Consider the following 13,746-nt stretch of genomic DNA (forward strand, 5'->3'; position numbering starts at 1 on the left):
ATAATAAAATAAGTAAAAAGTTAACAGTTCCATTCTATCGATTTCATCCTGAAGAGTCCCAATGGAAGGATGAAATCGATAGAATGGAACTGTTAACTTTTTACTTATTTTACTATTTTATTTAATGAATATATATATCTGCACATGTGAAAATTATTTTTTTATGCCTATATATATATAGATTGCTTTTGAATTGTTTTTCAGAGAATTATTTCACAAGTACAGAAGAATTAAGAAAAACAACAGAATAGTTAACATTGCCTGAATTAGAGATGAAAGAAATCTTTATCATTTCATTTCATTTATTTCACAAGTACATTTATTTTTGTAGATTTTGGAAGAACCAGGTAGAGATACCAGTAAATTTGATACCATCATGCCAACTGTAGTAAAACCATGTACAAAGGATACATTCTTGACTAACGCTAAAGAGGTTTGTTATGTTTTCATGCAAATGGATTATTGATTTTTTTTATTTAAAAATTTAGTTGGATTAGTAAGAAGGCATTTATTCTTTATTTACATAAGATCATGCATGAAATATTTATTGGATACTATTGTTTATGAAATTTATCTTAGTTTTTTAATGTTTTATAGCAAAAAGTAAGTAATCATTTCATAACTTAATTTCTAAAATCTGCTGACTTCTTTTATCTCTGCAGAAGCATTTTGAATTAACTATGCTAACTTTTCCTTTGCCATATTAGCTAGAATGAAGTTATGATAAAGGCATTGGCTTTAAAGTATGTGTATATCTTCACATTCAACATTTTTCATAAGATATATCTAGTATTGTGTTCACTAAATACCTGGCTTATTCCAGTATAAGATTAGTTGAACTTTTTTAAAGTTTCAAAATAGTTCAAGGTCTTAGGCCAGTACTGCCTATTTGAATCGATAAATCTTTCAGTTTTATATTTTAGACACCAACAGTTGTCAGTTAATCTTTCAGAAATATGCCTTACACATATTTTAGATTTCATTTTTGCATAGCACCAAAATGTCATTTATTTTCAGTGTGTTGAACTTTATACTATCCTTACAAAACAATATGTATCCCTTCAATAGCAGTTCATAAAAAGTGCCTTTTCAGCACCTCTCCAGTTAAAAAAGGGTTGTAAACTTAGGTTTCTGCATTGACAAATATTATATGAAATGGCAATTTCTTGATAAACAAAAGTAAAAAAATAGCTTGTAATATGCTTTTTCACCAATTTGCACAAAACACATTGAATAATGAGCTTCAAGCTAGAAAACATTTTTAAAGTGCAAACACATCTTTTATTTATATATCTCTAATTCTTCGTCAATTTCTCCCTTTCTGCAACTATTGTATAAAAAAATTTAATCAAAGTTTGATTTCAGTTCTTCATTGGTTAAAATTATGATTGTGACATCAAATTTTCTTGCTTTCCTCTGAATTGCCTTTTGTCAGGGCATGAAAAAAGGCAACCATGCCTGATGATATTACATAGAAAGAACATATCTTTTTGTAGATCATTCGAAAAGAAGCAATAAGTTTGCCTGCATATTGATTAAAAATCATTAGAGTGGCAGATTCCACCACCGAGCCTCGCATTTTAAAGGAGTAGGTTCAGTAAGACCCCTTTTTGGCCCCAAAATATAGCAGTTTTACAAAATTGTGAAAATGTAATCTTTTAACTATTCACAGGAAAGTAGAATGCTTCTGCTACATAAATATGGGCTGTTTTTGACAATACAATGCACATATATCGAGTACTAGCATCATAAAGTCATGTTGAATTACTGAAATCTTCACAATTTTAGCATTTTAGTTAAATTTTAGACGGTTTCCTTCTGAAATGAAAGTAGCCACATTCGTGTTCATTCATAATATTGAAATGTAAGTTGTATTTGATGACAATTCATAACATATATAAAGGTTGAGGATGAACACAGATGTGGCCACATTCATTTTTGACTAAAACCATCTGAAAAGTGACGTTTTTTTGCATATTTGATAGATTTTTCATATTTAAGCTTGAATCGGAGCGTTTTTAATGGCTAAATCAGTTAAAATCTTTCAATTAAACTAATTGAATCAATTGAAATAGACACTTTTAAAAGTGTTTAAAAAGTGTCCAAAATCTTTCGTTAGATGAACCTGAAATTTTAGGCCAAAATTGGCCCCTAGGGGACCAACTCCTTTAATATTTAACTGTCACAAATGCATTAATATTGTATCACACTTAATGCAGTGGTAGAATCTATATATATCAACATGCAAAAGTAATTTGTAGAACAGCTCAATAATTTGAATATTTGTAAATTTTACAAATTGATAATGCGTTGCAAAAAAAATATATAATTGCATGGCTGAAAGCTTTTATACATTGTACTAAATGTAATCTATAAGATAAATGCTACTTGAATATACCAGAATGCCATGATAATGGTTAATTTCAGTTGGAACGAATGAATTTCATTTTATTTTAGGAAAATCAATTTGCAACATCAAAAGTATTGTTTTTTTAATATAAACATTTTGTGTCATTGTTTAAGGTTGTACTGTGACCTGTAAAAACCTAATACCACTTCATTTTAACTCTTACTAGTGTATAGTTATTTCATTTGCAATCATATCATATCCACACTTTATATTCAAATGCTATAACTGTCCCAAGTCAGGAGCCTCTAACCTTTGTTAGTCTTGTATTATTATGCCCCACCTACAATAGTAGAGGGGCATTATGTTTTCTGGTCTGTGCGTCCGTTCGTCCGTTCGTCCGTCCGTCCGTCCGTCTGTTCGTCCATCCGTCTGTCTGTCTGTCTGTCTGTCTGTCTGTCTGTCTGTCTGTCTGTCTGTCTGTCTGTCTGTTCGTTCGTTCGTCCGTCCGTCTGTCCCGCTTCAGGTTAAAGTTTTTGGTCAAGGTAGTTTTTGATGAAGTTGAAGTCCAATCAACTTGAAACTTAGTATACATGTGCCCTATGATATGATCTTTCTAATTTAAATGCCAAATTATAGTTTTGACCCCAATTTTACAGTTCACTGAACATAGAAAATGATAGTGCAAATTTCAGCTTAAAGTTTTTGGTCAAGGTAGTTTTTGATAAAGTAGAAGTCCAATCAACTTGAAACTTAGTATACATGTTCCCTTTGATAAGATCATTCTAATTTTAATGCCAAATTAGAGAATTTATTCCAATTTCACGGTCCACTAAACATAGAAAATGATAGTGCGAGTGGGGCATCTGTGTACTGTGGACACATTCTTGTTTTTAATTTTAGTTTCTTTTGTACAATTTGGAGTTTAGTATGGTGTTCATTATCACTATACTAGTATATATATAATTGTTTAGGGGCCAGCTGAAGGACGCCTCTGGGTGCAGGAATTTCTCGCTGCATTGAAGACCTGTTGGTGACCTTCTGCTATTGTCTGTCCTATGGTCGGGTTGTTGTCTCTTTGACACATTCCCCATTTCCATTCTCAATTTTATTTGCATTGTGGATTTTAAAAGAGACTAGCTTTCAATTGAATCAATTTACCCTGAAATCAAATATAATTCTAAATTTCATTAATTTTCAGAAATAAAAGTTTAATCAAAATACATGTACATTTTAACTATTGGTCTCTGATTAATAGTTGTCTCATATCACATATTATTTTATACTTTAAATTCAGATAATTGCGTGCATTTTTTATTGCGATTTTGTCATTAGGGACTTAAATGCAATTTAAATTTGTGCGTTATTGTGAAAAATCAAGTTTACTTCATATAAAAAATTTCAAAATGCGAAGTCAAATTTTTGCAATTATAGCACTGTCCCATTTTTCGCAATAATATTTTTTTTTCTTTTTCATGGTTAGACAGACATGTCAGTAAAATATAGAAATTACAGATATTTTTGCACAAACATGCACACAATAAATATAGAGGACAATACATAACCAAAACCTTATTATTTTTGAATGACACTTGTGCAAATCAATTATTTGGCCAATATTTCACAAATTTGACGAAAACAACATAAAGGGCCACCTTTTATGTTGGACAGTTATACTTGGTGTACTAACAAATGTAATTGATATCAATATATTTTATGCACTTGAGTTTATCAGAGAATATGATGATGCTGCATGTTCTTAACATGTAATTCTTGTCTTTTAAGGGTTTTTTTTTGTGTAAGAGGCCCTAGATTTGATACTGGTTCCAGTTGATGACTTAAATTGTTTTTTGCTGTTCCACTGCTAAGTGCACAACATTTAAGATCTAGAGTAAGAGCAAAGACTAGATGGCCTGAAGTACAAATTATGTGTCTGTGGATGTTGAAATGACTTTCTGCAGACTGTTACCTAGTGGGCTATTATGTTCAAAATCCATAGTTCTCCATATATAGTACTGTTGGTTTTACAATTATTCTTGGATATTGTGTACAGGTAAACCAAGAATTTAAATGTTTTAACAAAAAAATATTTTAAAAAAGGGGCATAAGCAGAATTTTTAAAAACAATGAAATTAAATACCCTAAACAAATTAAATTGTTTCCTGGATGCAAAAAAATTTGCTTTTGAAAATTAATAATCCACAGCACTGAAAGGTGAGGGCTTCAAAGGGGTCTTTTGAGTGGAAGAATTAATGTAATTTTTATTGAAGACTGGATTAAATGAAACTTTTATATTTTCAGTCTGATTATGAGATTGGTATCATCCGACAGTTTACATTTTCTTCGTCTCTACAACGAATGAGTGTCATAACAAGGAAGATTGACGATGATCACATGGTTCTATATTGTAAAGGTGCTCCGGAGAAAGTTACTTCCCTTTGTGATCCAGAAACAGGTATATTTATATAGATAAGACTGTTGGTTTTCCCTTTTGAATGGTACACTAGTAATTTTTGAAGCCCTTTATAGCTTGCTGTTTGGTGTGAGCAAAGGCTCCGTGTTAAAGGCCTTACCTTGACCTATAATTGTTTACTTTTATAAATTGTTATGTGGATGGCGAGTTGTCTCATTGGCAGCCATACCACATCTTCCTATATATCTATTTTGTATTGACTGATTTACTACTGAGATTCACCTGGTATGTTGCTCATGGCAAGTTGATATTTCGTAATAAGTTGCAGTCATTCAGGAAAAGAGGACATTTGTTAGGCAACAACAATTAAGGAATAAATATGTTATCATCTATAAAAAGGATATTGCAATTTCAACTGGATCATGGATATTTTAATTTAAATCTAATCATGATGACATTTATTTGAATTTTAAATATAAAGATTCCTACACTGCAACCAGTGCATTACGATTCCACTTGAGACAGTTAACTTTAAATATTTAAAGCATGAGGCTTGCCGAACTTTTTAGATAATTAAAATTTAACTGTCAAGAGTGGATAGATATCGTAATACACAAGTTAAAGTGTCTGAATCTGTTTGTCTGATGATTTATATCCTTCTTTTTCAAAGTTTTTCAGAAACTTGTGTTCTTTATATGTGACGTCATCAGGCATGGTCGCCTTTTTTCATGACATTACAACAGGAAAACTCAGAAGAAAACAAAACATTTTGACGTCATAATAAAATTTTGACTAATCATTTGCCGAGAACAGATATTTCACTAGTGAGGAGAAATATTTTTCTCACACCAATCAAGAAATGTGAAAATAGCACAAAAATTAAAGAAAGATGATTTCAACTTTACCATTTTGAATTATAACTGTTGAAATGAAATTGAGAATGGAAACAGGGAATGTGAGGTGGGCTTCAGCTGGCCCCAAAACAAAAATGTGTACTTGCTCAGTGAAATCTTTTTTTTTTAAATTGTCAGAAACATTTATTAGTTGTTACAATGTTTTATACTTGTTACGGGTCATTTGATTTCGACAAATTTGTTCAAATATTTTTTTATTGCAAAAAAAAGAATGTTCAGAACTGATTATTTTCAATGCATGTCAGACTGGACGTTGAGCTTGCTGTGCTTTAGAATGGTTGTAGGCTATCTTACAAGAACTTTCTTCTACTGCTAAATCACCAAAAGGATTGAAAGCCTCTATGATGTTGTCCTTGATTTTAAAAGTGAAGTCCTTGTTTTTAAGTTCTGACATTTTCGTTTGTAATTCATTTTCACTTTCTTGTAAGAACTTAATCATATGATGAACCATAATGAAGGCTTGTTTATTTGACCCATGGTCACTGATAAAACGAACTTCCTTTAATTGTAAGTCATTCTTTTCTTTACAACGGATAGCATCTAATTTCTGAGACCTCAGTTGGGCAGTCATGATGTCCATTTTATCATTTACATTTTCACTGCATTTTTTTTCTAATAGTTTTATTTTGTTGATAACTTGATTTCTAATGAAGAGATATTTATTTTTAATTTCCTCTCCTTTTTTTATCACTTCTGTAGCAACTTTTTCTCTGTCATCAGCAATCATTTGATGTGTTTTAGAAATATGTTCCAAGCGATCTATAAAATCAGAAAATAAACACGATTCTTGAACTCTGTCAGAAGCAGATTCTAGTGATATTGTGTTCATACAAGCCTTGTGATTATCAGCAAGACAATCTCGACAGCACATTACTTCATGCTGACTGCAGTAATATTCCAGCTCTTTACCATGTTTTTCACATTTCATGTTTAACATGGAATAGGAGTCCCTGAATTTTATATCAACGATATGATGATCTTTGAAACCTTTAAATGATGTGTGGCTAGAGACACAGTATGAACATAATGACTCCTCACAGTCCATACACCAGCTAGTAGCATTTCTATCTTTCTTAAGTGTACTGCATGGTTCACATTGTGATTCTGATGCTCCCATATTGATTCTGTAAATGTAAATAAAAAGTGGCATTTATTTATATATGTCCAAAGACGCTAAACTCTATAAAGTCATTAGAAGTTACTATAAGAAATAAACATAAACCATATCAAAGTTTATGTCTGCAACTTTCTTTGGAGTAACCTTCACCATGTATTTTGTACAGATAGCTCTTATTCAATGGTTTTTTTTAAGTAAGAGAATGATTAATATATCAACAAATATTTTTGGAGTTGTGAAAAATTGCAACATAAACAATATTTCCCTTTTTAGTCCTCTACTGACGAAGTCAAAGTGGACTTTAGTTTTGCTGTCTGTCCATCTGTCGGTCCAGCAAATGAGTTTTCAACACTTTTTTCTTCATTCTTGAAGATATTGATTTAGGAGATAACTGTATTGTATTTTAAGCTCCGATGGCATCAATTGTGGATTTGATGGTCGCAAATTAAGTTTACTGGGGACGCGTTAGCGGAGACAGTAAGCGGGTATTTGCGACCATCAAATCCCCAATTGATGCAGTTGGAGCTTAAAATACAATATTGTTATTTCCATTTTAATGAAACTGACAGAAAATTACGTTAAAACATGTATTTAAAATCTGACATATGCCGTCTGCGCTTGCGCGTACGTCCCATAGCATCAATTGTCAATTGATGCCATGTAAATAAGTGACGTTATCCAATCAAAGTGAACACTACAAACGTTGTTGCATTAGAACTAATATTTGTTGTATTGTTTTATCATGACAACTTACAGATCAAGTTTGAATTTTGTTCTGGTCTGATAATTTTGTGCAGAGTTATGGTCCTTGGATTTAATAAATTCACTCAAATAATATATTTTTTGTCATGCTTAAAGATATTGACTTGAAAATTGGTATATAGTTTGATCATGATGAGTTACAGATCAAATTTGAATTTTGTTCTAGTGTCATAGGGTATTTGAACCCCCTGAAAAGTGAACCTGAGGTCAAAATACCATATGGAAAATTGACTCCAGGGTCATTATACCCCATGGTAAGAACAGCTAGAATTTTTGAAATTAGAGGTCTATAGTAGGGGGTTCAATATATCATGGACTTAGATTTCAATGTTTATCACCAAATTTTTTTTCTAAATTTATGATTTAATCATTATTTTCTTTAGTTGCTACGGAAAATACATCTGTTTCTATGAGGAAATAGATGATTAGTTTTTTAAAGAAAATAAATAAAGTTTCCATTCAGATTATTTTCCCCTTATCTCATTGTTTTTCTTAGAAACAAATTGATATTATTATAAAGTAAACTCAAAATTTAACAATATCCATTATATTTGGATATATCTGTTACCATGGCAACAATATAAAAAATAACTTCTTGTAAATTTTGAATTACTGACTTTGATGTTTAACTAACAAACATTTTCAAAAGTAGTTAATATTTCATTAAAGTTCGCATATTTTCAGCACTTTATTGAAAAATCCTATGCGAAATAAGTATGTAAAAAAAATGTCCATGGAAGCATATATTTATGGTTGTTGAAATATAGATAGCAGAAAAATATTCATCATCTTCTGTTTGCAAAATACATCACTGTAAAAACGTTAAATCTGATTGGTGGGGTGACTTAGAATCATTACTCACAGTTGCTGAATATTGTTTAATTGAAAAATAGAAAAAATTATCATTGAAAATTAAATCTCACTTTCTATAAGCAAAAAATTTTAAGGATTGAACGTTGAATTTCGAAAGTAAGTTTAAAATATAGCTTTTGTTGCAATATTCTACTAGTGGGAATGAACACTCCAATTTTCAAAATAAAATTTTTCTAATGGATATGAGATATAATCTTTGATCTCTCTGGTATTTTTTATAACCTGTTAGAATTTAAAAAAATTGAACCCCCTCTTATGCCAGTTTTTTTTCAAGGTAAACATTTTGACTCCTTTAAGCCATTGTTCATATTCCTTCATTTCAAAACCTTATTGTAAAACTATATACATGTATATATTTCCTCTGAAATATATAAACATGATACACCTAACTATGATAAATGAATTTGATGGGACAAGATAATGCTAATTTCCTACCTTTTAATATATTTTTCAGTGTTAGCTTATTAGCCTTATTAGATGCGATGTGAAATTTGATCATCAGTCTAACAAATACAGCTGTTGCAGTCATTTACTAGATATTTTATAACATTTTATTGATTCATGCAGCAATGCTTGATCAATATCATCACTCCAGTTTTTGAGATCGTTCAGAAATATAAGTTGAAGACATATAAGTGAAACAATTTTTAAAATTTTCGACTTACAGAAACTTTTTGTATCCTATTAATCATCAACTGCCAACTTTTGACATGCTATGTGTCCTTTTGAAAATGAAGAAAATGTTGGTCTACAGCTATTTTTTTTAGATATATACTTGCATACAGTTCCTTTGTAAATCAAAATTTATTATAAATTACTATTGATTAATTAATGTGAAAAAGTAATATATCAAATTTGATCAGTTGATAAGAATTTTATAAGTATCTTATTCTTGTGTAAGTTTTTGAATAAAATTTGGTACATGATGTGTATTGATATCAAAGTTGATTCACACACTTTTTGAATTTTTGTTTTTGTTTTTAATGAAATAATAATGGCGAAGATTACATGTTCTAACTTCTAATTAACCATCCTTGTGTTGTGTGTTTCTTTCAGTCCCTTAGTTTCTCAGTTATTAGAAAAGTTTTTAAACAAGTGAAAACATTATGGAACTAAAATCACTAATCCTGATGTAATGTTTGTCTCTATATAAAGGTCTCACAGAAGCTTTTATAAAGAAAAAAATCTGACTACTAATAGCTAAAAAATAGCTGGATCACAGCACTGACAATGCTTTGATTACTGATTTGTTTGTTGATTATAAAGTTATCATTTGATTGATTTAAAAATATCAGTGTAAGCAATAAATCACAAAAATACTGAACTCCGAGGAAAATTCAAAACGGAAAGTCCCCTCATCAAATGGCAAAATCAAATGATAAAACACATTAAACAAATAGACAACAACTGTCATATTCCTGACTTTGTACAGACATTTTCAAATGTAGAAAATGGTGGATTGGATCTGGTTTTATAGTTGCTAAACTTCTCACTTGTATGACAGTCACATCAAAGTTCATTATATGACAACAATGCGTAAACAAAACAGACATAGTAGTTTAAATGTTAAAGTTTTGCCATAATAATTCAATATTTGCCTTGTACTATCAAAATCATACACTATAGTGCTAAAGATCTCTGAGGGTTGAAGACATGGATGCTTCATACCTTGTATACATATGCATGTGTTACAAAGTTTCTCTCATATTTCCATTCTGCATGACCTTATTTTTATGGTTCAGTGACTGCAAAAATATTTCAACTAATGGTAAAGGTTAACTTTTTTGTTGTAAAGGATCCTTGCACAGTCAATATGTCCATCAGACAGTGTTCACCTGACCTTGACCTAATTTCATGAATCAGTGACCAATGTTAAGTTATTGTAGTCAAGTCCATATTTCTTGGCCCTATTTCATGGTTTTTCTGTAATTGAAGAATATGTTTTATTTTGTAGTTCCTGATAATTTTCACGAAATATTACACCAATACTCTGTGCAAGGCTACAGAATTATAGCTCTAGCTTACAGACAATTAGACCCTAAACTATCTTGGCACCAGGCACAAAGAATATCAAGGTATTATTTAGATCATGATCAGGAGAGACAGCAATCAATTTAATAACAGGTTGAATGCTTGGATTTACTACTGGTAATGAAACTTATTGTAATTTTTTTATGAATGCCAATAATTTGACTATATCAGACATTTTTCAGGTTCCCAATAATAACAGCTCTCATTCATATTTTTTTCCTACTTAAAATCTTTGCAATCTGATAAATTATGTTTCAATTTTTTACCAGTTATCAGGGAATTTCTATAATTTATGTGCAAATTTGTTTTTAATGTACCTGAAATCATGTAGGGCAGCACACATTGGAAACTAGTTCTTTTATTTTGAATAGTTTGGGCCAGTATTTTCAAAAGTTCTAGTTTCACAGATTTTAGATACTAGTTTACATTTAAACTACCAATTTTCTTTCAATTTATTTGATAGTGTAGAATAGTACATCAGAGTACATATAGAATAGAAGGGAAAAGAAAGCCTTGTTGAAATCGTCCAACATCTTTCACTTAATTTGATAAATAATTTGATTTGTTTTGTCAGAGATAAAATGGAGCACAGTTTAACATTTGCTGGTCTCCTGTTTATGCAGAATAAACTGAAACAGGAAACCAAACCAGTGATTGGTATATTAAATGCTGCTAACATCAGAACTGTTATGATCACAGGTATGTTGGAGATAGAAGAATAATTTAATGTACAGATAATGGAGAATGTACATGTAAATTGAATCAAAAATTCTTTAGGAAGCAGACTGCTGAAAAGACACTTTAACATCCATAAGTTTTCTAATGTGAAATTGTTCTGGTGTCTGACTGCATTTAAGGAACTTGCTAGGACCATTATAGTGACCTATATTTTATTGATTCTACTGGCGAAATATGTAGCCTCTACTGTTGATAACTAATATCAATCGTAAAACAACATGTGTACGATGCACCCAAAAAATTGTACCATTCTATCTCTTCTACTGATATAGTTGGTATTGTATTATCAGACATTTTTAAGAAAAAAAACAATTCAATTGGTGAATGTTGTCAGAAAATAAGTTATAAGAATTGTTTGTCAAATACAAGTTCACTTTCCTATCAGGGCATTACACAATTATAGTATGTATTTATAGATATTGAAGATATTTTATAGTGTGTCTTTCTATGTTGTGATGTTATACTATTGTTTTAGAAAAGGGAGAAGGTTTGGTACCATTAAAACGTTTAATCCCGCTGCAATTGTGTGCACCTGTCCTATGTTAGGAATCTGATGTTCAGTGGTTGTCGTCTGTTTATGTGGTTCATAAGAATTTCTTGTTTTTCGTATTTTATATAGATTAGACTGTTGGTTTTCCTGTTTGAATGGTTTTACAATAGTAATTTTTCGAGCCCTTTATAGCTGCCTGTTCGTTGTGAACCAAGCTTAAGGCTCTGTGTTGAAGGCTGTACCTTGACCTATAATGGTTTACTTTTATACATTGTCACTTGGATGAAGAGTTGTCTCATTGGCATTCATACCACATCTTCCTTCATCTATTGACTATGAACCATTTAAGTACTCAGGTTGTAAATTGTTAATTCAGGTGATATGATGCAGACCGCTGTGAGTGTAGCTAGGACATGTGGTATGATACCTCCTTGTGATGACGTCGTTATAGCTGATGCCCATCCACCAGACAGTCAGGGACCAGCAAGGATAGAATGGATACCAGTAGAGAACCCAGTTCAGGATAACATTCCAGAAGGGCAATCTCAGGTGAGAACAGATCTACATTTTCAGACTGAGAAAGGAAGGATTTAATTCTAATCAAGATTAAATTTTCTTTTCTAGTTTATTAGATAAACATTATGGACTTAATGTACACACATTATCTATTTTTGTCTTGTCTTATCCATTACTTTTGAAACAGGTGTCATCATTGAGGCTGTCAACAATTGTTAAGTTTCCTGCTTAAATCAGTTCGATAAGAACTACTTGTGATAGAACACTGATATTTTCCATAAACATGCATTACATGTTTGACAACTATTTTGAGTCCCTGCCCACTTATGCCATGCATGGCCCAGTTTGTTGATTTGACCAGCCACATTGAATTAATAAGAAATTTTTCAAATGTTATTACTATAACATGTATAATGTTGCTGATAAAAGTGGTTTCTTACTAAAGGAATGCAGAATTATATACAAAGTAAGTTATTTTTTTATTTGTTTTCTTTCAGTTAAAAAAACATATCCATAATTTCTGAATCTACATGAGGTTTTTTTCTGTTAATATTTTTGGTTAATATTTTTTGTTTGCATGAAAAATATTTTCAGTTATAAATAGTCATCTTCATATTCGACATATATTTCTACTTACCTAATCTGTCTATTATGTTGATAGTGGTTAAAATGACCTTCTCTTTGATAACAGATTTAAAATAAAAATAGCAAAATGGAAAGGTATAAAAAAGTGAATATGAAATGTTATGTTTATCAAAAGATCAAAAGATTTGAGTTTTTGGCATTAACAGAACATATGATTGTGTTTGACATAAATTTGAAGCAGTATTTATTTACCTATGTTCAATTTATTTATTTACCTATGTTCAATTTATTTATTTACTTATGTTCAATTTATTTATTTACTTATGTTAAATTCTCAAAAAATCCATTAGAAAACACATATTACGGTAAAAATACAAAATTAGAATGTATCAATTGAATTAACTCCAATAGTAGTCAAAGGAGTTGCACCAACAGGATAAAGGTCTCTTGTTATATGCATGTTCTATTTGCGATCCTTCCCATACTAATTTAAATGTAACCTAAATGTGTTATGTATATTATAGGGTTATCAGTCAGTAGATATGAGAGAAAATTTGGAGAGAACTCACCTTGCTGTTACAGGGAAATCATGGAAAGTTATAACAGATTATTTCAAAGATCTTATACCAAGGGTATGTGATTATTTATCTAGTTCTAATTCAATATTACTTTCCTTGACCAATTGATTTATGTTTGATAGTTTGTGTGATCTCAGTTCTTCAGTGGTCAAACATCAATTATGACATCAAATTATTTCTGCTATTGTCTGAATTTGCTATTGTGAAGTCACACAAAAAGGTGACCATGGCTGATGATGTCACGTAAAAGGAATGTATTGGCAGAATATTAGAAAAGAAAAGAATAATTTTGTCAGGGAAAAAAAATCAGATTCCACCTCTAAATCTCATCAAAACTAACAGCAAGAATGGCATTTCAAATTTGAAATTTTGATGTTTAGAA

The 13,746-nt window shown here is 30.6% G+C and overlaps 2 protein-coding genes across 7 annotated transcripts in view; one reads left to right on the forward strand and one right to left on the reverse strand.

Moving 5' to 3' along the window:
* LOC139501495 (polyamine-transporting ATPase 13A3-like) overlaps positions 1-13,746 on the forward strand; it is a 67,152-nt gene that overhangs the window by 38,579 nt on the left and 14,827 nt on the right. For 3 of the 6 annotated variants that reach the window (XM_071290593.1, XM_071290595.1, XM_071290597.1), the window contains 7 exons: positions 332-433; positions 4,649-4,802; positions 10,381-10,501; positions 11,032-11,156; positions 12,062-12,234; positions 12,647-12,667; positions 13,311-13,418. In XM_071290593.1, the coding sequence (XP_071146694.1) occupies positions 332-433; positions 4,649-4,802; positions 10,381-10,501; positions 11,032-11,156; positions 12,062-12,234; positions 12,647-12,667; positions 13,311-13,418 (804 nt within the window). The remainder of the gene's footprint in view (positions 1-331; positions 434-4,648; positions 4,803-10,380; positions 10,502-11,031; positions 11,157-12,061; positions 12,235-12,646; positions 12,668-13,310; positions 13,419-13,746) is intronic. The other 3 variants (XM_071290594.1, XM_071290596.1, XM_071290598.1) reach the window with 1 other exon arrangement.
* LOC139501496 (transcription intermediary factor 1-beta-like) lies at positions 5,852-8,959 on the reverse strand. The gene is made up of 2 exons (XM_071290600.1): positions 8,862-8,959; positions 5,852-6,798 (listed from the first exon to the last, which is right to left on the reverse strand). Exon 2 carries the CDS (start codon positions 6,789-6,791, stop codon positions 5,916-5,918), a length of 876 nt encoding a protein of 291 aa, XP_071146701.1. The 5' UTR covers positions 6,792-6,798; positions 8,862-8,959; the 3' UTR covers positions 5,852-5,915.

The sequence above is a fragment of the Mytilus edulis genome, chromosome 13 (genome assembly GCF_963676685.1).
Source record: "Mytilus edulis chromosome 13, xbMytEdul2.2, whole genome shotgun sequence".
NCBI lineage: Eukaryota > Metazoa > Mollusca > Bivalvia > Mytilida > Mytilidae > Mytilus > Mytilus edulis.

Bases quoted from the DNA above. Each gene is read 5' to 3' on its own strand.
- LOC139501496 (XM_071290600.1), bottom strand. From the start codon at position 6,791: ATGGGAGCATCAGAATCACAATGTGAACCATGCAGTACACTTAAGAAA.